Here is a 22,689-nt window from a genome sequence, read left to right on the forward strand (position 1 = left end):
GGCTCTGAGCTGTCAGCACAGAGCCTGACACAGGGCTCGAACCTACGAACCATGAGATCATGACCTGAGCCAAAGTCAGATGTGTTTGAGTTTCATCCTAGTAGTTTGGTTCCCATAGATCTTCAGGAAAGTCCCTCATCCTGGAAAGCAGCCTGTTGCGTGCAGAGGGGCGTCTTGGTGCTGAAAGTGAGCGACGGTGAACGTGTCCATTCTCGTTCCCAGGCCAACCCCCCCGGCGTGCTGGCCCTTCTGGATGAAGAGTGCTGGTTCCCGAAGGCCACAGATAAGACCTTTGTCGAAAAACTGGTTCAAGAGCAAGGCTCTCACTCCAAGTTCCAGAAGCCCCGGCAACTGAAGGACAAAGCAGACTTCTGCATCATCCATTACGCGGGGAAGGTATGGGCTGCGTGACCCTGGCGGCAGCTTGAGATTTTGCTGCATCTGATGACGGTGGTGACAGACGTGCGGATAAACGTTCGCAGACCTTAAGCGCCATGCGCGTCACCCCTGCGTGGCCCTCGAGACAGCCCACCTTTCAGATTGTCCCGAGAACATTCTGGGTTGAGGCTGAAAATGTTTCTTGTTTTGTGTGTGTGTCCGCGTCCCGCCTCGCGGCCACGGCCAGGTGGACTACAAGGCAGACGAGTGGCTGATGAAGAACATGGACCCCCTGAACGACAACGTGGCCACCCTCCTGCACCAGTCCTCGGACAGGTTCGTGGCCGAGCTCTGGAAGGACGGTAAGAACGCGCTTCCGCCCGCAGTTTGCGCATGTCTGGAAACTTTTCCATTGGTGACTTGTAGACGGTTCTTTTATGTAGAACCGTGTCCGTGCATTTTCCTTTAAAACTCGCTTTCCCTAGAGCAGGGCTGCCGCTACACTGGAGTTTAACATGGGACACAGGACATCTGCCTTCCTGGTCAGATGCCGTGGGAAGTGTGGAACATTCTAGGCCTAGAGCCGGAAAGAACTGCACACGTGCCTCAGGCTGCCCAGGGCCCAGTTTGGTCCCCATCTAGGGGTACTGGGGACGCAAAACCAGAGAGGCCCCATAGGTCGCTCCGGGTCGCGTACAGGTCCGCCGAGCTGCAGCCCCAACACGCGCAGCGGCTGGAGAACAGTTTGAACGGCCTGCGTGGAGAGCAGTTGTCTTTGTTCCCGTCAGCCCGCCCAGGTCTTGTGTCTACACGAGCCTCAGGTGTTTCGTCGTAGGCTAGAAGGTGCTGGTAGTTGCAGGGAAACGAAAAGTCCGTGTGCCTGTGCGCAGGGGAGGCGGCGGCCCCCAGAGTTTGCTCTCGCCGCTGCGTTCATCCCGGCTGTACCCCAGTCTTAGCTCGGCCCCAGGCCCTTTGCCCTGAGGAGCCCCGCTCACCCCCGCCCCTTTTTCTGGAGCATCTCCAGACCTTGGCATCCAGCCGCCTTCTCAGAGGTAGAGAGGAAGAAACCCAGGGAGCAGACGAGAAGGGGCGCGGGGTGTTGAGGCCGAAGGAACCCGGCGCACGTGAGGAGGAAGGCCGGGCGCTCCGCTGAGGAGCGATGGCGTCCAGCAGCTGGGGTGAGCGGGAGGGCCGCGCACACGGGGCCCCGGATGGGAGGGGGGGCTTGGGGGAAGGTTAGGTGGTCTTTGTGCCCGTGGCTGCGAGTCTCCCGTTAGCGCAGCGGCCTGGCCTGTCGGGGCGGCTGCTCCAGGTCTGAGAAGAGAGGCGCTGGCGCGGACGAGGCCGCACCCAGCGGATGAGGGGTCCCCGGCCCTGTCGCGGGAGACGGTAGCGCAGGACGTGAGACGCCGGAGCGGACAGACCCTCCAAGCTCGGGTTGTCACGGGGCCCGGGAAGGCTGGGACTCGGGGGGAGACATGCGAGGCACGCATCCCAGAGAGACGAGGGGAGTCAGGGGAGAACGAACCGGGCACTGCGGCTCGGGAGCTGACCCTCTGCCCCCCTGACGCCCCCGGGAGGGCTCCGGCCGCGGGAAACAAGAGACAGACACGCCCAGAGCAGAGCTGTGACGGACGCCACGGGGATGGTAGGGAAGGAGCCTCTGGCCGCGTTGTGTACTGGGGGGGAGGTGCTGAGGCGGATTGTCACGGAGGAGGAGTTGTCCTTGTCCTCAGAGGGGGACAGCGTGTCGAGTCGTGAAAGCTGGTGTGAGGCGAGGGTCACAGCTGCAAGAGGCACAGAGAAGCCCGACCTCCAGTCTCAGGTGGACTTGACTCCATTGGAGAAATGGTTCCCATAGTTCTGTGAGCCGGGGGCGACGGCGTGGGGGGCGACAGCTCGGAGGCGACGGCGTGGGGGGCGACGGCGCAAAGGTGGAGAGGGAAACGGGCAGTGGTCTGTGGGTGGGTTGGGTGAAGGACCCTGCGGGCGGGGAGCTGAGTGTGAGGAGAAGAGAACAGAGGAAACCAGCATTTCTACCACTGAAGCCTCAAAAACTGATTTTCCCTTCATTTTGAGTGAGGAGAGAAGTGTTGGGGGAACGATGACTGTACGATAGAAATGAGGTCCTGGGCTCACGTACTGGTTCTGATGTCGTGAACCATTTTTGGTTTTTATTCATTTATTCTGTTTCATTTATTTAACTTACAAATTTTTTTACTTAAAAATTTTCAATATTTATTTATTTTTGGGAGGGGGAGAGAGAGAGGGCAGGCAGGGGAGAGTAGAGAGAGGGATACACGGAATCCGAAACCGCTCTAGGCTCTAAGCCTTCAGCACAGAGCCTGACACAGGGCTCAAGCCCACGAACCAGGAGAAGATCATGGCCTGAGCCGAAGTTGGATGCTTAACCAACTGAGCCCCCCAGGTCCCCCTTGACTCTCTTATTTTTTAATTTTGTCTTTTTGCTATTACTCTTTGAGAGACAGAGAACGAGTCGGGGAGGGGTGGGGAGAGAGCGTTCCAAGCAGGCTCCACCGTCAGTGCAGAGCCCAGTGCAGAGCTCGATCCCACGACCCTGGCTGGCATCATGACCTGAGCCAAAACCAAGAGTTGAATGCTCAACATTCTGAGCCACCCAGGCGCCCCGTTATTTAATTTCGTAACCAGAAATGATGTCGTGGGAAACACCTGACCCATCCTTACAGGACTCTACCCCACCACGTGCTTACCATGGTCATCTGTGAGGTCCGTGTGGGGACGAAGAGGGACGTATCCCTGCCCCCAGAGCTTAGAGTCTCGTCGGAGACTCCGGACACACAGATGCGATAACAGGACGGGTGAGCCTCTGTCTTGGCTCCCAGCTTCCTTCCTGGGCTTCCTCCGTCCATCCTCCTCCCTCAGCTCTGCGCCTCGCCATCCCCAGATGTGCAGCCTCTGGCGGTGGTGGGCCAGCTGTGTTAGGAGGGTGAGGTCTGGCCCGGGCTGCAGGCGGGCAGGCGTGTTCCGTAGCCCAGCTGATGTGTCCAATGGGTAGGACCGTGTCTGGAGGGTCCTTCCTGCCTCTCTGTGCTCTCTTGTGTTCGTGGAGAAGTTAGGGTATTTAATTCCAGAACCGATAGCAGTCTCTCAGGCTCTTTGGCTCCGGCTCGAGCCCCCTCCACCTGCGCTTGGCCCATGGCTCGGAGCTCCCAAAAAGATCAGATCTGCCCCATGTGGGATTTGGCCGCGCCGGCATCTGCCCTGGAATCACCCCCACATGTTTGGTGTCCTGATCGTGCTGCTCTTAGCATAAGTCCCGTTGTGCATTGGCTTAGGCGGACAGTTTCGTGCTTTAATCTGAGTGACAGGATCACAGAGATCACTCTCTGTCGGTGGCGAAGGGGAGCCGATCTTCAGGGTGAAAGTCAGGCAGGACGGTGGAACCGTGTCTGTACCGTTCTGAGGCTTGCGTGTTTTATATAAAAAGTCAGCCGCAGACACAGCGTTTGATGAGGGTTCTAGGGCGGAAAGTTCACCACTGCTCACTCTGGAGGTAGGGGTTTCCTGGGATAAGGGAAGCTTTTTTGTAGGAAAAGAAAATAGACCTGGAAAAAACAAGCCCTTGTTTTTCCTTTTTGTAGCCACATTAATGCAAAAGCAAACAATGACCAGCCGACCACCAAAGCAGGATGTATGAATCTAGTTTGCCTGTGAAGGCACAATCCCTAGGATATAGAATATTTTGGTTAAAACAGACTTTTAGGATTTTATGGAGTTCACTCAAGGCCAAACCAGGAGCAATAAGATTTCTGATGGCAGCCCTGCCCTAGAGATTCCTAGTGCCCTACTTTTTGCTAAAAGATGTTTTGGGTTTCTGCATCAGCTGCACGGGACTTCTTCCCACTCCTTGGGGCTTATATCCCGAAATTTAAAAAGCTAACAATTGCATTTTCATGTAAATGTGTTTCCTGGGGGATTTTCATGAGTAAATGGGTATGATCAAGAAGTTATCACCTTATGATTTGAAGTTCTTTTAACTGAAAGTTTTGCTGCAACAGAACTTGAATTTTGTTTTCCGTAGTAATACTTGTTGCTAATTTGTTTTTGAAGCCAATTATGTTTCCAAACTCTTGATTGGAAGTCAAATTACACAGCAGTGTGGATCTTTGACAGTAAAAGCCACTTAACGTGTACGCTTAGCAGAGTTGCTCGAAGTTACGCAGTCTTGTCCCGATCTGCGAATTGCAGCATAATTTTATGAACGATTCCAGTAGTCCCTCATTTCTCTTAAATGTCCTCTTGCGTTTACATAATCATGTAACGCTGAGGTGATCTGATGCGGACCCTTGGGAGTGGGGATGTTTGGAAGATGATTTAGGAAAGAACTTTGTCCAGAGGTGCAAATTCCCTGGGCAGTAATGTCATAGGGGCTGTGTCATAGCCCGATTTCAAAGTTGACTTGTGATGTCCAATGTCTCTCTCACTAACTGAAGTATTTGTGTATCTGCTCTTCTGTCCTCCTGTTTTTTGCTGTTTCTCTGCTTTAGAGATTCAGAATATTCAGAGAGCTTCTTTCTATGACAGTGTTTCTGGTCTTCATGAACCACCAGGTGAATGTATAAAGCCTGTAGGTCTTCCCGACAGAAGGGTTTTAAGCCCACAGGAAGAACTCGCGGGGGGCTGGCCGGGTGGGCCGGGCGGGCAGGGTAGCCATGGGCACGGGGCTGGTTTCTGGGTTTCTGTTTTTGTTTTGCTCATAGACCTGCATGAACCTTTCATTTCATGCTCATTTTTATTATACTTCAAGGCAGCTGTTTGAGTGCATAAACGATACAGTCGCTACCGCATACACATTGCTTCTGACTTTACGCATAGCACTTCCAGCACTGCATATTAAAAGGTACGTCCCTACCTTTTCCAATAGTGCCGTTTTGATACACAGTCCACCCAGGGAATGCTGGGAACCAGTGTCTCTCCCTGGCCTCCGAACCACCTCTGCATTTGGGATTCCAGAAAGGGACCGTTTCTCTTCCTAAGCCACGAACTTGCGGAGAACAGATACTTACACGTTTCTCCCTCGTGCTGTTCTTGTCATTATCCTTTTGTCTGGAACTTATGTACGTGTGTGGTTAGCTGGCTTTTCCTTTGGAACTAGAGACCGTGGACCATCCACAAGGCCCAACACAACGGACACCAAGGCGGGGTGCGTGCTGGGCGGATGTGTACCTGGGACCCGAGACTGAGCTCCAAACTGCTGTGCCTTGTGGTCTGAACCCTCAGTCCTGGCTTCAGATACAGCCTAGCCATGGCTGGGGGCCCCCCAAAAGCCCGACCCGGAAAGAGTATCCTCGGCCTTGTAACCACGCGGTGAAATCCCTAGATAAAGTCAGATTCATTTCGCATGGTTTCCTCAGTGATTCCTGAAATGTGTTAATGCTGAGGTCTACATCCATCTCGAAAGTTTTTTAAACACTCAGTTCAAGGAGTGTGCTCATCTTCACCCAGGTCACAATCCCTGCCATCAGCACATCCGGTGAAGGAAGTGTGTGGGGGGTGCTGGCCGCCGGGGTAAGGGCCAGACTGTGCCCAAGGTGGCTCCCGGAGCTGGAAGGCGCCCTCCACAGGGGAGTCCAGAGGAAGACGCTGTCTGAGACCGTGCCTCTTGGCCTCGGGGCGTCCTGCCTGAGTCGAGGACGTGGGGTGAGGGAGACAGAAGTAGGAGGTAGTTTTGAGCTAACAGGCTGAAACGTTAGTGCTTGATCTTTCGGACTTTGTCCCAACATCAAGGGCCCTCTTGAAATTCCTACACACACACCCCCACCCCCCGTCTCTTCTGGGTTCTTAATCTTTTTAGAGAGTTCTAGACTGAGCTCTTTGAGAGCAAGGATCATGCCAGTCCACACACGGTCAGTAAGTTGTTGGGTGAGCAACTTAAGGGCGGGGGGAGTCTCCCCTCTCTGGCGGCGCAGATGCTGCTCTTACAGGACCTTCACAGTGTGTGGACCGGGCACATTTCTATGCCAGCAGAGCCATCCAGTGACCTCACGCTGGCGGGGAGCAAGCTCGTTCACCTCCCCGTGGTTGAGTTACTCGGCAGAACCTGGGGCCAGGGGTCTCCATCTCTACCTGTCCTCGCGGCGCCTTCGTTCATCTGCCGTGCTGAACTCTGGTCTTTGAAGCTGTGCGTGGTGTTTCTACAGCAAAATGTCTTTCTCCCCCGGATGTGTTATGGGTTCCAGCCCCAGGGAGGCTTTGAGTGAAAACATGGGGCTTTAGTGTTTTCGGTGATTTCTCAGAAGAACGGATGCAGGAGTTTCTAGGCGTCCACACCGTGCCAGCACGCAGTGTGCACCCTCTACGTGAGAGAGCACGGAGCTAGTGAGGACGCGCACGCCCAAGTGCGCCGGAGTGTTAGCACGGAGCATGTGCAGGCTCTGGGGTCACAGGGGAGAGGCTGGGCTAGAGACAGGCTTCCAGAAGCATCAGAGGAGGAGCAGAATTTCCAGGCAGAACAGAGAGGTTGTACATGTTTCTCTGTGATCCAAAGGACGGTTCTCTTCCAGATCTGCCCTGACAGACGAGACTTTGTGAGATGTGCCCAGCGACGGGCCCACTGAGGGTCACTGTTACCTCATGGTTCTAGGCAGCGCGTTGGGACTCCCAGGGCGCGAATGCCGGGCTGTGTCTCTGCCGCAGGCAGCTGCGTGTCCCCGACCGCGACCCTGGCTCCGAGCCTGCTGTGTCTTTCTGAACCGCCGTGAGCACCAGGCAGCCACTGAGGCTCTGAAAGGCTGGGCTCCACAAGAGAAAGCGTGAGAAGTGCACGGGGCAAGTTTTAACTGTCGCTAGAGGCCTCCCTACCCCCACCGACCCCGCTCCGTCCTGTCTTCCATAGCAGCCCCACTTGAACTCACCTGCGGCCTTTGGCTGGGGGAGGCTGGCCAGCGCTGCAGGAGGGCTTCGGGTCCGTCACAGGCCTGTGGGGGTCTGTCTCCCTCCATCTTCTCAGAGCCACTGACTTCTTCCTCCTCATCACCGGGGGGAGGGGGGGCTCGCAGCTTTTCCTGTAGCCACGCCTCCCACCGAGATGACGGTGTTCTGGCTTCAGAAACACTGGCTTTTGGTCCAGGAAGTTCCACCTAGAATCGAGCAGCATGATTGGTGGTTGGTAGTTGTGTCATCTCCTTTAGTGCTGTTTTAGGACCCGTGGGTCGGGGCGGATGCGGTTCATGTCCAGAGTTAAATTATGGAGGGAGGTATTCAGATATTCTTATCCTGTTGTCTTAATCTGGAATCTTTTTTTTTTTTAAGTTTATTGATTCTGAAAGAGAAAGTGAAAGCAGGGGAGGGGCAGAGAGATAGGGAAGAAGAATCCCAAGGAGGTTCCACACTCCACACAGAGTCCAGCGCGGGGTTCGGACCCACGAAGCATGAGATCATGACCTGAGCCCCAGTTCCCGGGAGGGGGAAGACCCTAGGTCACATGCTCCGTGTCAACCTGTGAACTCCCTGGAACTTTACCATTCTAGAACTATGAACAGAATGGTTCCACCACCCAGTAGTGAAGCCAGCATCAGTGTGTTGTTCACATGTACTGGGGATACATGGAGACACTGTTTGATGTTAAACATTGTTCCTGGGAATTCGTAGCGGTTGAGTGTTGGTTTCCAAGTCCACGCTTAACTGTTGGTAACGTTTCAGTGCAGGTTAGAGTAGAATCGTCTTGATTTGTTTAAACGAGCGTTGGGAACGTGCCACATGCCTAGTATAAGGCCGGGTCCCAGAGGCCTTGTACCTGATAGAGTTCTTTTCTTTTCTTTTTTTTTTTTTTTTATAAGTAATTTGTTTAATGTTTATTTATCTTTGAGAGAAACAGACTGTGAGTGTGGGAGGAGTAGAAAGAGACACACACACAGAAATTGAAGCCGACTCCAGGGTCCGAGCTGTCAGCACAGAGCCCGACACGGGCTTAGTTTAAAAAACTGTCGAAGGCCATCATAAGAGATATTTAAGATGATTATAAATTGCATTTCTGTGCTTTCCGATTCGAAGTGTGCCCACGCAGACAATGGGGCTACGGGCCCCCCCTGACTTCTCACCGTCCACATACTTTTGTATGGACAAAAACATTAAGCGTTTAAGCATCAGGGTAAAATACTTCAAATTCCTTTCAGGCTCATGGGCCACCAGATACCATGAGATGCCCACCGGGGAGCCTGCCCTCCCCACGAGGCCACAGATCTCTGAGCGAGGCTCCACGAAGTCACAGATCTCTGAGCGAGGCTCCCATGAGCCGTAATGGCCTCATTTCAGGGAGCTGAGGCGCTCCTCTCTGTATTTTCTGCCTTTCTCTGGTGCTTGCCTTTACCATTTCCAACAAGAAAGTACTCTTTTCAAAATAGAGGTTTTTCTGGGCCTTGATTTGGAAGTGAAATCCTGTGTTCCTAGTGTGGCCCAGACCATTGAATGAAGTTTCCCAATGTCCCTTGTCCCCCAAGAGGTCGTTTTGCTCAGTTAAAACCTAACTCTCAGTTTACATTTTTGAATTTAAAAAAGAAAACCGAAAGTCCAGATCGTTAATGTTTTAAACATCTGAACATTTAGCTTAGCTTACCGTTACTGATGGCTAATTTGAAAACTGAGGTTCATGATGATGATTTTTGTTTTTAGTTTAAACAGCAGCCCCCGCTCAGGACTGTGTGCTTAGACACCAGCGCGGCAGTGTAGGGTACGGCCACCCCTATAGGCCACTGAACGGCAAGACCAGCATGGCCATGTCCCCGCGAAGTACTCGGCACGCCTCCTCTGTTGTTTTGGGGTGGCCTGTCCTTGTGGGTAACTGGATGTCACTGAGGGGTATATATTTTGTGCCAGGTACCATTTTCAGGCCAACATGGGGTTGTGGGGGGTGGCGAGGGGGGAGCAGAGGAAATCCTCTGAGCTGCTGGTCACGGGCCCAGTGACACCAGGCAGCGGCTCTGAGGACCCTGCGTGTGTGCCACATGCTGGGGAGATGTGCCTGGGGCGCTCTGCACAGCGGGAGGAGACCTGGGATAGAGGAGGCGATGTCTTGGGTTATAGCCTAGGTGACCTGAAGCCTAGAGGAGCGACTGTCCCACTGAGCAGAGGCAGGGTAGGCACCGGGACCTAAGAAGAGGTAGTTAGGTGAAGAGCTGAGAATGTTTTGGTTTTTTTTTAATGTTTTATTTATTTTTGAGAGAGACGAGCAGTGCAGGGCAGAGAGAGGGGGGAGCAGAGGATCCGAAGCAGGCTCCAGGTCCTGAGCTGTCAGCACAGAGCCTGACGCGGGGCTCGAACTCAGGAGATCATGACCTGAGCCACAGTCAGATGCTTAACTGACCGACTGAGCCACCCAGGCCCGCGTGTTTGCCAGGATGGCTGGAAGAGGGCTGGCTTTCCAGGCAGACGGAAAAGGACAGGGATCTGAGGGCCTTGTGTCTCTGAGAAGATGTGCCTGGTCTGTAGTTGGAGCTTCGGGGTGGGGGGGTGGGGGGAAGGGGCCAGAGGCCTGGTCACTGAGCGCCAGAATGTTCTCCAGGCACCTCCTGCTTCTCTGAGGTTGGTCACGTCTACAGGAGAAGCAGCTGAAGTTGGAGCAGTCGGGTGAGTTGACCCAGGGGTCACACAGCTCACCAGTGGCAGGCGTTTCTGACTCAGGCCTGAGTTCTGCCTCACCGGCCACACTCCTGGGTGGAAGGACCCGGATCATGGCCTGCAGGCTGTGGGAGAAGTACAGGAACAGGGCGCTTGTTGAGTCGGGTCTTTCATTTCAGAAATACCCGTTAACCACCGCCCTGGGATTAACCATCGCCCTGGGACCAAGGGCTAACGTGGGTAGCACAGTGCGGGTGGGGAAGTAGCAGAGCGGGGCGGAGCCACAGGAGTCACCGTGGAGTCTGGGTGAGCAGCAGGCACCCACACTGGGCTGAGGAGCAGGACAGACGGAAGACACGGCGAGGTTTGGCTTGGCCAGTTTGGTGAGCGGCTGCTGTAAGGACAATCGAGGCGACTCCTGGTCTCGGGGCTCCATAGCCGGAGGTCCCTTCTGCAGGGGAGGCAGAGGAGGAGTGACGGGGCAGGCGGCATGGCCGAGAGCGTGCTCCACCTCCTCCCCTCCCGCTTCTGGCTGCTTCTCTCTTCTCTCCCCAGCGCGGCCCCAGGCCCTCATCCCAGAACAGCTCCCATGCCCACGTCTCTTAGCGCAGACCACCGTGTCCGGGGGCCCCGGAGTTGCAGGGTTTGGAGCCTGTCCCCCAGCTCACAGAAGCCCCTTCTCCCCTGCCCTCCAGGGGCGCCACCAGCCCCTCAGCTGCAGAAGCCACAGTCCCAGGACTGGTTCTTGACCCGTCTCTCTGCCATACTTCGCACGTCGGCTTGGTGGTCAGAGCAAGTGAGTTCTGCCACCGGAAGACATCTTGAGTCCCCCTTCTCACCCCCCACCCCCGTAATCACCAGTTCAGCTGCCACCTTCCTTCCCGCTCAGAGCCTGGATGGCACAGCGTCTCCTCTCTGCGGACCCCTCCCCACCCCCTACGCGCAGCTGCCGGTGGGGGCGCCCAAATCTCGCTGCCCAGAATGCTTCTTGGCCCGACCTTTCACATCTGCTGCCCCTGGGCCTTCACCCGTGCTCTCCCCACTGCCTAGAACCGTCTGATCTCCACCAGCTCACTTACCCTTCAGGCGTAGAATAGAATTACTTCCAAGAGAGCTCTAAGCACCCATCTCCTTCGTAGCACCTTGCTCTTTCTTTGCAATGCTTTTCTCACTAGTGGTCACTGGAAATGTACTTAATGATTGCTTCATTTATATGTGTCCTGGCTGTGACGGGCCAGATGTCCTGCTCGGTATGAGGGATGCAGCGTTCACGAGAACGAGTGGAAGGCAGAGGAGAAACGGTTTTGGTGACTGGTGCCAGGTACTGCCATGAAGCTAGTTCCAGTCACAGAGGAGGCCCCCCCAGGGCGAGAATATGCCCTGAGAAAAGCAGGTGGAGCAGCATAGCCTCCGTTCGGAGATCGCCTTGTTCTGAGAGGGTTTCCAAGGTGACTTGACTTTGGGCCCCCGCGCATGCCATGGCGCTCAAGACGAGAAGAGGGGTCAGCAGCGGGACCAGAGTAGCCGTAGAAGTGGTGTACAGAGAGGCCAGGGGTGGAGAGCGCTATCAGATGCCGCCATGATGGCCCACAGGCAGGTGTACCAAGGTCAAGGTCAGGTAGATACCGCTGCGATTGACCTGTTATTGCCTGGGTGGGAGGTTAGTGGAAAGCATGAGGTGTGGCAAGCGTGAACTCCTGTAGGAAGAAGCCTGGCTCTGAGGAAACAGGTGGGTGGCCACGACGGGGTCAAAGGAAGTTCACGGCCGGTTCCGTGGCGTGTGCCGGGCTGGGTGCTGTTTTCTGCTGGAATGAATGAGGAGGGACAGGTTGGAGGTACAGGAAGAGAGGTGGATGGATGGTGGACAGACTTCGGGGCACAGGCGGGCATGGCTTTGACCCCAGCCTTCGAGTGTGGTGGCTCTGCTTTGCAGAGGTGCGTGGGCTGCAGGTGAATCTGATCTTGTCTGGCCTTTGCCAGCTGCAGTTTAAGGTCTGCATGGCAGGAACCTTCCCTCCTGGGTCACGGTGTCCTGTTCCGTAAAAGCCTCACTGGAGGCAGAGACCCGAGTGAGGTCTTGGTCACAAAGCCCTTCCCCCACCGCCAGGGCTGGGGAGCAATCTGCAGAACAGAGGGGCTGCCAGGAGCGAAAGGGTGTTAGAGGGGACGGCTCAGCAGGTGTTGTCCACGCTCTTGAGACATTCCAGAAATGTGTTTCGCCTATTTAACAGTCCCTTTAAACGAGAGCATTTTATGTGCCAGATGTGCTGGTGGCCACGCTGTGCTTGGAGGGGTCAGGGCCCCGTGGGTGCTGGTGCCTGTCAGCTGCAGCCGCCAGAACGAACCTTCTAGAAGTTTCACCATCGCTGCCCTCAGCTGAGGCACAGCTTCTTTGTTTGGCTCCTTCCCGCTCTGCCTTCTCCTCCCTTTTCAAAAGCACACTCATGCCTGGAGGACGGAGCCGGCGCCCGCTCGCCCCCGACACCTGGGTTGATGTAGTCTAGCCATCCACTTGAGTGATTGTCCCTGAGAATCCGATGGCTGAGAAGACAGGACTCTGGTCCCCGATCCCTGGGTGCCACCACTCACAGAAGGGCTCCGAGCCGGGTACCTGTTCGTGAGCCGCTTCCTAGTAGGCGTGTCACAGCACCGGCTTGTGTATCAATAATGCCAGCAGCGAGCTCGCATTTCCCAAGCGGCGGTGGATGTGACGGGCAAGATGTCCCACGGATGGCGCGTCCCTGACACCAGCGCCGCGGGAGGCACCTGCTGGGACGTGGTATGGGGCTGTCCGGGCACCAGTGCCCTGCCATGGGGTTGTGTGGCTGTTAGTTCCACGGCTTGTGCGGTGTCTAAGTCCGCTGACTGCCTTACCTCTACGGCATCTCCTCACCCGTCCCCACAACGCTTGTGCTGCTGCACTATCACTGTGTCTCTTCTCGGCCCGTGAGACGCTGCACCTCGGCTCACAGCCCTCTTCTTCCTTCTCCTCCCCAGTGGACCGCATTGTGGGTCTGGACCAAGTTACAGGCATGACGGAGACCGCGTTCGGCTCTGCGTACAAAACCAAGAAGGGCATGTTCCGTACCGTGGGGCAGCTCTACAAGGAGTCCCTCACCAAGCTGATGGCAACCCTCCGAAACACCAACCCCAACTTCGTCCGCTGCATCATCCCGAATCACGAGAAGCGGGTGCGTGCTGGGCGGAACGGGGGCTGGGCTTCAGAATCGGCCTGGGGCAGGGCGGGAGTGTGAAAGCCTCATCTGCTTGACTTCAGGCTGGGAAACTGGACCCGCATCTGGTGTTGGACCAGCTCCGCTGCAACGGCGTCCTGGAGGGGATCCGCATCTGTCGCCAGGGCTTCCCCAACCGGATCGTTTTCCAGGAGTTCAGACAGAGGTACGGCAACACCTTTTCCCAGAAAGTACTGTGGCTGCTTTTGACTTGCTTCAAGACCGCGAGGTCATGAGAAGCATTTCCTGGATTCCTGTGTAGTTTCGGTCTTATTTTCACGCAGGAGAGGGATAATCCGTTATTGTTGTTACTACTGCCCAAGAATACCCAGTGCCTTCTCTAGAGAGGTGACGGCCAGCAGGTGCCAGGGGAGCTCAGAAGGCTAGTTACGGCCGCGCGAGAGAAATGTCCGAGGCTGGGGACTGGCCGTGCACTCATGTGCACAGCTCTACCTAAGACTTACATGTAATTCCTTTTCAGCTGTTTTTTTAAAATATATGAGTAAAGGGGCGCCTGGGTGGCTCAGTCATTTGAGCATCTGACTTCAGCTCAGGTCATGATCTCACAGTTGTGGGTTCGAGCCCTGCATCAGGCTCCGTGCTCACATCTGGGAGCCTGGAACCTGCTTCAGATTCTGTGTCTCCCTCTCTCTCTGCCCCTCCCCCACTCGCACTCTCAAAAATAAACATTGAAAAAAATAGAATAAAAAAGTTAATGAGTAAAGTTTGTTCCTTTAGGAAAAGTTGGAAATACAAGAGAATTAAAAAAAGTAAATAAAAATCACCCGGGAATGACTCTTGAAAACATTTTGGCATATTTCTTTCCATCTTCTTTCAATGACTGTACCTACATAGGCGTGTTTATGTGCAAACGTATATGGATTTTTCCCACCGGGTACACTCATGTATACTTACAGTCTTTTTACTAATGATACAGGGTAGGGAATAGGATAGATTAGAAAAGGATTACAGACAACAAAAGGCAGAACAGTAGGAGTGGATGCACTCGAAATGAATGAAGACATGAGGATCTGTTAAATTGTGTATTTCTGTCGTTTGCTTTTTCCTTTTGTCCTGGAAGTCAGATTTTCGATGATGGCGGCCTTGGCTGTCCCATATCCGACAAGTCTGTGGGTCAGAGAAGGGCCTCTCTGCCACCATCCCAGAGGGAATCCAGCTGAGAAAGTATCCTAACCTTTATGGGTTTGGGGGAGACCTTTCTGTGGCCCCAGCTATATGATAAACACTGGGTACAATTTTACTTTTTGTTGATGGGAGAAGGAAGTCTCATAACGGGGACCCGGAAGACAAAGCTGACTGAGGTGGCCAGGATTTATCCTTTAATATAACCAACGTCTTTTTGGTGAAATGCACTCTTACTGCAGTGTAACCTGCATAAGGTGCACAGATCTTCAATGTGCAGCCCAGTGAGCATGTGTCCCCCCAGACCAGGGCTCTGTTGAAGGTCACCCTGGTCCTTGCTAAGCAGGGGCCCCTGGGTATTGCCCTTGCAGCCTTCTCTGTTACATAATAAATGCCTACAAGTCACACGCAAGGAGCCAGAGTCGTCTTGCATTTAGGCCTGAGGACACTTGAGGGGACTTCAAGTGCTTTTACTTTTCTCTGGTGCAACTTCTTAAACCTAGTGTTTAAAAGACTTTTTCAAACACTGTGCTTTTACTTTTCTCTGGTGCAACTTCTTAAACCTAGTGTTCGTCCTTGGAGGATTAACCTCGTGTTCAGTTTGCCTCCTGACTTAAGAAACAGGAGGTGGATCTGCAGAAAATCTCAAATTACCCCCTGGTCCTTTTTTTACTGTTACTTTGACACGATTATGTAGCACAATCTGGCCTCTTAGAGAAACAGGACTCAAAGTTTCTTTTTTTTAATATTTTTTATTTATTTCTAGGAGAGAGACAGCGTGAGCAGGGGAGGGTCAGAGAGAGAGGGAGTCACAGACTGAAACAGGCTCCAGGCTCTGAGCTGGCAGTCAGCACAGAGCCCGACGCGGGGCTCGAACCCTCGAACCGCGAGATCATGACCTAAGCGAAAGTCGGACGCTTACCCGACTAAGCCACCCAGGCGCCCCTCTTTTTTTTTTTTTTTTAACGTTTATTTATTTTGAGAGAAAGAGTGGGAGTGGGGTGGGGTGAGCAGAGAGAGAGGGAGACAGAATCCAAAGCCGGCTCCGGGCTCCGAGCTGTCAGCACAGATTTGAGATCGTGGCCTGAGCCAAAGTTGGAAGCTCAACCAACAGAGCCCCCCCAGGCTTCCCGGAACTCACAGTTAGTAGGTAGACATTGCCACAGATGTTTACAGAAGATTCTCTGGCTGTTCTTGTTACAGATATGAGATCCTGACTCCGAACGCTATTCCCAAGGGTTTCATGGACGGCAAACAGGCTTGTGAGCGAATGGTGAGCTCCCCTCGACCTGTCTGGTTTGCAGACTATCGAGAAGGCTGTCCTGCAACAGGATGTAAGCGGACTCTTCCCCTTTCAGATCCGGGCTTTAGAACTGGACCCAAACTTGTACAGGATCGGACAGAGCAAGATATTCTTCAGAGCGGGCGTTCTGGCGCACTTGGAGGAAGAAAGAGATTTAAAAATCACCGACATCATCATCTTCTTCCAGGCCGTTTGCAGAGGTTACCTGGCCAGAAAGTAAGTGGGTAATCACAACCCTGACGCTCGCCGGGCACGGGCGTGCGCTGCACGTGCAGGGTCCCCGTCCCGTGGGAACCGTGTTCCAGCGTCCGGGTGTGCAGGTGAACGAACGGTCCACCTGAGGGCACGGCAGCCACGAGGAAACAGGGCCCAGACAGAACAAAGGGCTTCGGGGTCTTGCTTGGCCCGTAGATTCTCAGCGAAGGTTCCTCTGAGGCTGTGACGGCTCCAGGACAGGAAGGTGGTGGTCCGGGGCTGGCTGGGGGGCCAGCTTTCTGGGAGGAGCAGCTCTGGGAGGTGGGCAGCCGACGCAGGAGCAACGCCGAGGGCTAAGCCCAAGGCCTCGGGTCCTGAGGGCCGTGCAGCTGCTGCGGCAGGACAGGCTGGGGCCAGAGAGGAGTCGGGCGAGCCGGGGTGGGAGACCGGCCCGTGGTGCTGACAGAGACAGACTGGGTGCCGGATCCGAGGTCCAGGCGGAGGGGCGTAGGACTGGTACAGAGCTGGATACAGCGACAGCGTTTCCTGCGCCGCCTCCTGCGGATCCCGGTGCCGGGAGGGGGTGGAGCCTTCGGCCCACCGCCTGGCGCTCCCAGCCGGGCAGGAGAGCGGCCCCGGACGACAGGCAGTGTGCTGCCCTGACACCGTCACGGGGACTTCGGCTGAGTGAGGTGCAGGCGGGTCCCGCAAGTCTTCGCCCACTCATAAAAGTGTTCACCCATCCCGAGTAAAAGAGGCGGCCTGGGAAGTCGAGGAAGAATGCAGGCAGCATCAGTGACTCAGCCAGCCAGCCGTGCGCAAGAGGGGAGAAAGGCTGGGTTTTCCTGTGCCACTGCCGACGGCGTCATCCTTCAGCAAACACCGCTGTCACCATTCACGCCAACGCACAGGACGCTGGAGGGAACGGGAGGGGCCACAGGCGGGTGCCTTCTTCACACCTACCAGAAACCAACAGCCGGCAGGAGTGCCGGACGTTAACTCTAAACCTTCCTCCCTGAAATCCGGACCCTGCACACTCATCCTCAAGATCCGTCATCAGAAACAAACATCTCTCTAAATTTTCTGTAAAGTTTATTCGTTTTTTGAAAGAAAAAGAGAGAGACACCGAGCACGAGTAGCGGAAGATTAGAGAGAGAGGGAAGCAGACTCTGAAGCAGGTTCTAGGCCCTGAGCCGTCAGCACAGAGCCCGACGTGGGCCTCGAACCCACGAATCATGAGATCATGACCTGAGCCGAAGTCAGACCCTTAACCGACTGAGCCCCCCAGGTGACTGAGCTCTCCTCTTAAGGACTGACAGTTAACACGTGCGTGTGACCGCCACATAGGGCAATGTGCCCGTCATCTGCAGCATCACAATTAGGGCTTCCAAAGAGCCAACTAGAACTTGGAAAGATGCAGAGCAGCATGTTTGGGTCAAGAAGGTAGACGTGTGCACGGAAGCCCGTGAGCAGGTGGCTGGAGCGCCCTGGGGGCGAGGAAACATGGGGCTGTGGCACATTGGCCTCCTGACACAGAAGCTGGACGACGTGCTTCAGATGTGTGGCCCGGCACCCCCGGCAGGGAGAGCAGCGCACTCGCAGGCAGGCGGGTTCAGCAGAAGGCAGGGGTGGGGGGTGGAAGCCAGCTGCCTCATTCAGACAGAGTGGCGAGTTCTTGACTTGTTCTGACCGTTTTCTCCCAAAGGCCACGGGGGCATCAGGCCAACGGTCCTCCGTAAGGAGGCTGAGGGATTTCTGAGGCATTCTTGAAGGAGACTGCAGGAAGGGAAGGCAGGTGCCGCTCTGTGATGCTAAAACCCATGTTTAAAACTTGTTTTTATAGCAGAAACTATTAAAATCAAGGCTTGGCCAAGCTTGTTCGGCTGGTAGGAATACGAAGGAAGAAGCCTTGGTGGGAGCGACGCTAGGCAGGTGGAAAGCCATGGCAAGTTGGCGAAACGGAGTCCCGGGGCTCCTGCAAGGCGGTGGGACCGGGGCCGGGGGGGGGGGGGGGGCAGCCGTCTGTGCTCCGGAGCTGCCACCTTCCGGTCTCAAGGCCGTCCTGCCTGATTCCAGGGGATGCTGGTCGATGCTAGAGAGAACAAATACATCTAGATTTTTCTTATCGTCTTTTCCATCTCCTTCAAGTGCATCTCTTGCCCAGGAGAACTCTGGAGCCGGTCTTGTAAAGAGCTGGGGAAAGGATGCCAGAGGAGGAGTCACATGTCTAGGGGCCCCCCGTGGCTCATTTGTTCACCCGGCACACGTATTTTGAGAGGCCTTGACACGTGGCTCCCTGGGTTGGATGCTGGGGCACACGGGTGTAGCTGGGCCATGCTCCCGGCTCCTCTGGTCGGGAAGGGGGCCATTCCAGCTTTGGGGGGGCAGGACAAGGCTGTGGCTGCCAGGTCAGAAGGAAAGGTCATGGTCAGGTGCACCGGCAAGGGGAGTGTGAGGCACTGGGAGTCGCGGTGTCCTCCCCGCCCGGGAGAGGAGGGGGTGTCCTCCGGCCGGGCACACGGCGAGGGAGGCGCTCAGGGCAGCGTTGCTGAGGAAAGCGGCCGGCGGCCCTCAGAACATGTTTTCCCTGCACACTAACCGGCTTCCGTGTGGCTCAGGGCCTTCGCCAAGAAGCAGCAGCAGCTGAGCGCCCTCAAGGTCCTGCAGCGGAACTGCGCCGCCTACCTGAAGCTCCGGCACTGGCAGTGGTGGCGCGTCTTCACCAAGGTGGGCTCAGGGGGCAGGGCCTGGCAGGTGGGGCGGGGGGTCGGCCTGGCGGGGGAGGGGCCTGGTGGCCGAGGGGCCCGGGCGGTCTGGGAGGTCCCGGTCCCAGGCACAGGCTGATGTGCGACTTTTCCTTCCCAGGTGAAGCCTCTCCTACAGGTGACGCGCCAGGAGGAGGAGCTTCAGGCCAAGGACGAGGAGCTGCTTAAGGTGAAGGAGAAGCAGACGAAGGTGGAGGGCGAGCTGGAGGAGATGGAGCGCAAGCACCAGCAGGTGCGCCCGGCGCCGTGGGTTCACGTAAACAGCAGTCTGCCAACCCGCACGCGGTCTCGCCTCGGCCTCTCTTGGGCATGCAGGTGTCCCGTTTGCCGCCAGGCACGCGGTCCTGACCCCTGCTTCCCGTGGGATTCCTGCAGGGCCCCCTTCCCGGGACGGCTCACAAGGGCCTCGAAAGTCAGGATGAGACTGCGCAAGGCCACCTGGGTCCTGGGTCAGCGTCCTTCCCTGGGGGGGAAGCGTGTGTGGACCACGGTCACACAGCTGTAGGGTGCAGGGCCCGAGAGGTTAACAACGAAGCTCAGGAGTGTCCCTGATCCCAGACGTTTGAGTAACGTTTTCCCCCTGCCTCTATCGGTCACATTAACAGAAGAACGGGAGGCCCTAAAGTAGCGTGAGTTTCACAAGTGTTACTCAGGACAACCCGAGTCAATAGAAAGCAGTGGAAACGTTTGCGTTCAGCTTGATTTGCCGTAAACAACATGAAAGTTTTGCCAGTGACGTCCCATAATTTTAAGCCTCCGTGTGGATGTTGACGGGCCCGGCGTGTGCGGGGGGGTGGGGGGCAGGGGCTGCACTGACGCCGGTTGTGACTGCAGCTCCTGGAAGAGAAGAACATCCTGGCGGAGCAGCTGCAGGCAGAGACCGAGCTGTTCGCCGAAGCAGAGGAGATGAGGGCGAGGCTGGCCGCCAAGAAGCAGGAGCTGGAGGAGATCCTCCATGACTTGGAGTCCAGGGTGGAAGAGGAGGAGGAAAGAAACCAAATCCTCCAAAACGAAAAGAAAAAGATGCAAGCGCACATTCAGGTACCTGGGATCGCCTCCCGTTACCCGCCCGTTCTGGGCGGACCTGCGGATTGAGGAGGTAGAGGCTGTGCGTTTGCACTGTGTCCGCCTAGCAGCGGGGTCCACATCCCAGATCCTGCCCTCAAGGGATGACCAGCAGCGGGGGCGCCTGGGGGCCTCAGTCGGTGAAGCGTCCGACTCTTGATCTGAGCTCAGGTTGTGATCTCCTGGTTTATGAGATCGAGCCCCGCATCTGGCTCTGTACCAACAGTATGGAGTCTGCGGGGTATTCTCTCTCTCCCTCTCTCCCTGCCTCTCCCCTGCTTGCGTTCACTCTCTCTCTCTTTCTCTGTCTCTCAAACTTAAAAACTTCAAACGCTGTCTAACACTAGAAGCACACGCGTAATGGATTCTGGTGGAGCACACGCCTGCCTGAGGTACTATCTCCCGGTGTGCACAGTGATGCAGACTAGGAACGTCACAGGGCCTGGGACACTTCGTAGGGGCCCATTTGTCCTTCGTGTTGTCACTAACAACTGCACCACTCGCTGCAGTCACTAGACAGGCATCTGTCACAAGAAGGGCTCGGCTCCAACACGGAGTGGCCAGGAATCACAGTAAAGCCCTCATCCCCTCTTGGCCACCATCATAGGGACACACGGCCTGTCCCTCCTGTGGCGCTAACACCCCTCAGACAGGGCGAACTCTGCCCACGGCCCCGGACACTCCTCCCCTTCCCCTCCTCGCCCCCCACACCTAGCCTCCCGAGCGTGTTCTCGAGGGTCACGGTGTCCATGTCTCTGCTTCATGGGTCCAGCACCAGGCTTGCATCCAGGTCTCTTGGATTTTTTCTACCTCCCTCCAACCCCAGAGCTTACCTTGGCAAAGCTCACACAGGTCAGAAGATCTCATGTTATTTCCTGGGCAAAGACCGCGTGCCGTAATTTTCCGGACACTTTTCTGTCCTTCAAGGCACTCAGCTTTCTGGCACCTCGCGGTGGGTTAGCGGAATGTCACGAGGCCCGTAAAACGTGCTGCCCCAGCACTTGTGGTCCCGGGACTGTATTCGAAGCCGAAGTCGATGCAGGCCGCTCACTCTCCGGCAGTCAGGATGGGTAAGCCGTGCCAGTGCCGCGCAGTGGCAAGTAAAAAGAGGTTTACTGCCCTGGGGATCCCTAGTGCGCTAGCAAGGAGTGTGTGCGGTAAGATCGACGTAAAAATAACATTCCTGCGAATTTATGTGCTTGATTTTATATGGGACCAGACAGACACCCAGAGTTTCCACCAGCAGAAGTGCACTCTCCTTGGGGACGTTATTCTCCACAGTTGGGACTTCCTCTTTAAGAAAATGCACTCATTTGAGAAACAACGGGTATTTGTGCGGGGGAAGGGCACAGCGTCCCTCCCCGCCAGCTTCCCCATCCCTGCTTTCTTATGGGGCGGCTGTAACCCCCTCGTGTGAAATGCCTGTGTTTCTGGAGTGTGTTTCAATGACCAAATCTGTCCCAGCAGAGTCGAGTCTGTGGTATTTTGCTTGTTCAGCATTTTCTATCCTCACATTCCCTGCTAGACTCTTTCGGAACTTCTCAGGGTTTGGGCGCTGTTCTCTGAACTTCTCTCATTTTGTGACATGAAAGTTCATCCAGACACATTCTAGAAATACTGATGTGATAGGTTTGTGGTAGTTGTTTCTCTCTTTTTCCTCCACCCGAGAGAATCTTATCCAGAGGTCAGAATACCAGAGCTCCTAGGGTCCCCACACGGCCCCTGGGAAAACTCCACCTCGTCGGCCCTCCTCTGTTCTTGTTTGACCTGTGAGGCTTTGAGGGACTTCTGATCTGTAACCTTTTTCAACCAAAACAACTGGTGCTGTTTCTGGTTTGATTTTAAGATGAATTTGCTAATTACAAGATCAGTAAATGATCATTGTAGAAAATCTGGGGAACACGGCACCTCTAGTCTCCGTCCCTCCCTTCGCCCGTCACCACTCTATTCTCCACTTGCCTGTTTCTACGCAGATACACACGGATTCACGTAGTAGTTGAAATGACACCGAACGTACTGCTCCGTTCACTGCTTTTGTGGAATTAGTAGCGTGCGGTGCACGGACGCACCTGACCAAAACCAGACCGTGGGAAAGAAACCGTACGGCACATGACCTGTTTTGTTTCAAAAACAAACAAATGGCGAGGGAGGGAAGCAGAGATACACGGGAGCCTGGAGAGGAAGGGCGTCTCTCGAGGGTCAGGGGTCACAGTCGGTGAACCTTACTCGGATTCCAATTCGAACAGACAAATGGATCTTTTTTTTAAGTTTAATTTGAGAGAGAGGCTCCCAAGCAGGGCCCACACTGTCGGCACAGAGCCCAACGTGGGGCTCAATCCCACGAACTGTGAGATCATGACCTGAGCCGAGATCAAGAGTCTGGCGCTTAACAGACTGAGCCGCCCAGGCGCCCCAAAATGTATTTTTCCGCAGTTTTATACTTTTAGAGACCTAGCCCGAGGGCTCCACAGTAAGACGTGGGGTGTGGGGTTTGCTGCGGGATGACCTGAGAGCCAAGGGGGAGCGTGGAGGGGAGAGGAGAGCAGGCAGCAGGGAGTCCCACGCCTGTCAGAGCCAGGCCGACGGGGCATCCTACAGGCTCCTGCTGCTGCGTGTCTGACGTTTTCCACGATAAAGCGTACATCTCTTGCAAGGGATTCATTCCCGAATCAGCCACAGTAGATCTCGTGAGCACCGTTCACGGATGCGCCCGGACAGCCCCGCTCCGTGACATAAACGCATGTTCATACCGCGAGGCCGGGGAGGACACAGGAGTGTGTTTCACCTCAGGAAACTGCCCACGCGACACTCCCCCCCCCCCCCCACTTGCAGATACGAATTTTAGTTCCAGTGTCCTTCCCCTTCACAAACACCCCTGCTACTCAGGCACAGCCCCCGTTCCTCGATACCGTAAATAACGTTTCTGCGAACGTCGCGTCTGGCTGTGTGCTGAGACGGCTGGCGTGAAGGGAATGCTCCTTGTCCGCTCGCTGTCCGCGGCCACCCAGGC

General features: G+C 55.4%; 1 protein-coding gene across 2 annotated transcripts in view; it reads left to right on the forward strand.

The window, feature by feature from the left end:
- Nucleotides 1-22,689, forward strand: part of MYH10 (myosin heavy chain 10) — a 126,723-nt gene that overhangs the window by 76,476 nt on the left and 27,558 nt on the right. Inside the window, exons 15-24 of one of the 2 annotated variants that reach the window (XM_039231495.1) lie at nt 223-396; nt 626-740; nt 4,908-4,970; nt 12,973-13,166; nt 13,253-13,374; nt 15,555-15,624; nt 15,710-15,870; nt 18,468-18,576; nt 18,715-18,846; nt 19,449-19,655. In XM_039231495.1, coding sequence (XP_039087426.1) covers nt 223-396; nt 626-740; nt 4,908-4,970; nt 12,973-13,166; nt 13,253-13,374; nt 15,555-15,624; nt 15,710-15,870; nt 18,468-18,576; nt 18,715-18,846; nt 19,449-19,655 — 1,347 coding nt within the window. The remainder of the gene's footprint in view (nt 1-222; nt 397-625; nt 741-4,907; nt 4,971-12,972; nt 13,167-13,252; nt 13,375-15,554; nt 15,625-15,709; nt 15,871-18,467; nt 18,577-18,714; nt 18,847-19,448; nt 19,656-22,689) is intronic. The other variant, XM_039231494.1, reaches the window with a different exon arrangement.

This window comes from Hyaena hyaena, unplaced genomic scaffold (assembly GCF_003009895.1).
Source record: "Hyaena hyaena isolate Hyena2069 unplaced genomic scaffold, ASM300989v1 scaffold_58, whole genome shotgun sequence".
Classification (NCBI taxonomy): Eukaryota; Metazoa; Chordata; class Mammalia; order Carnivora; family Hyaenidae; genus Hyaena; species Hyaena hyaena.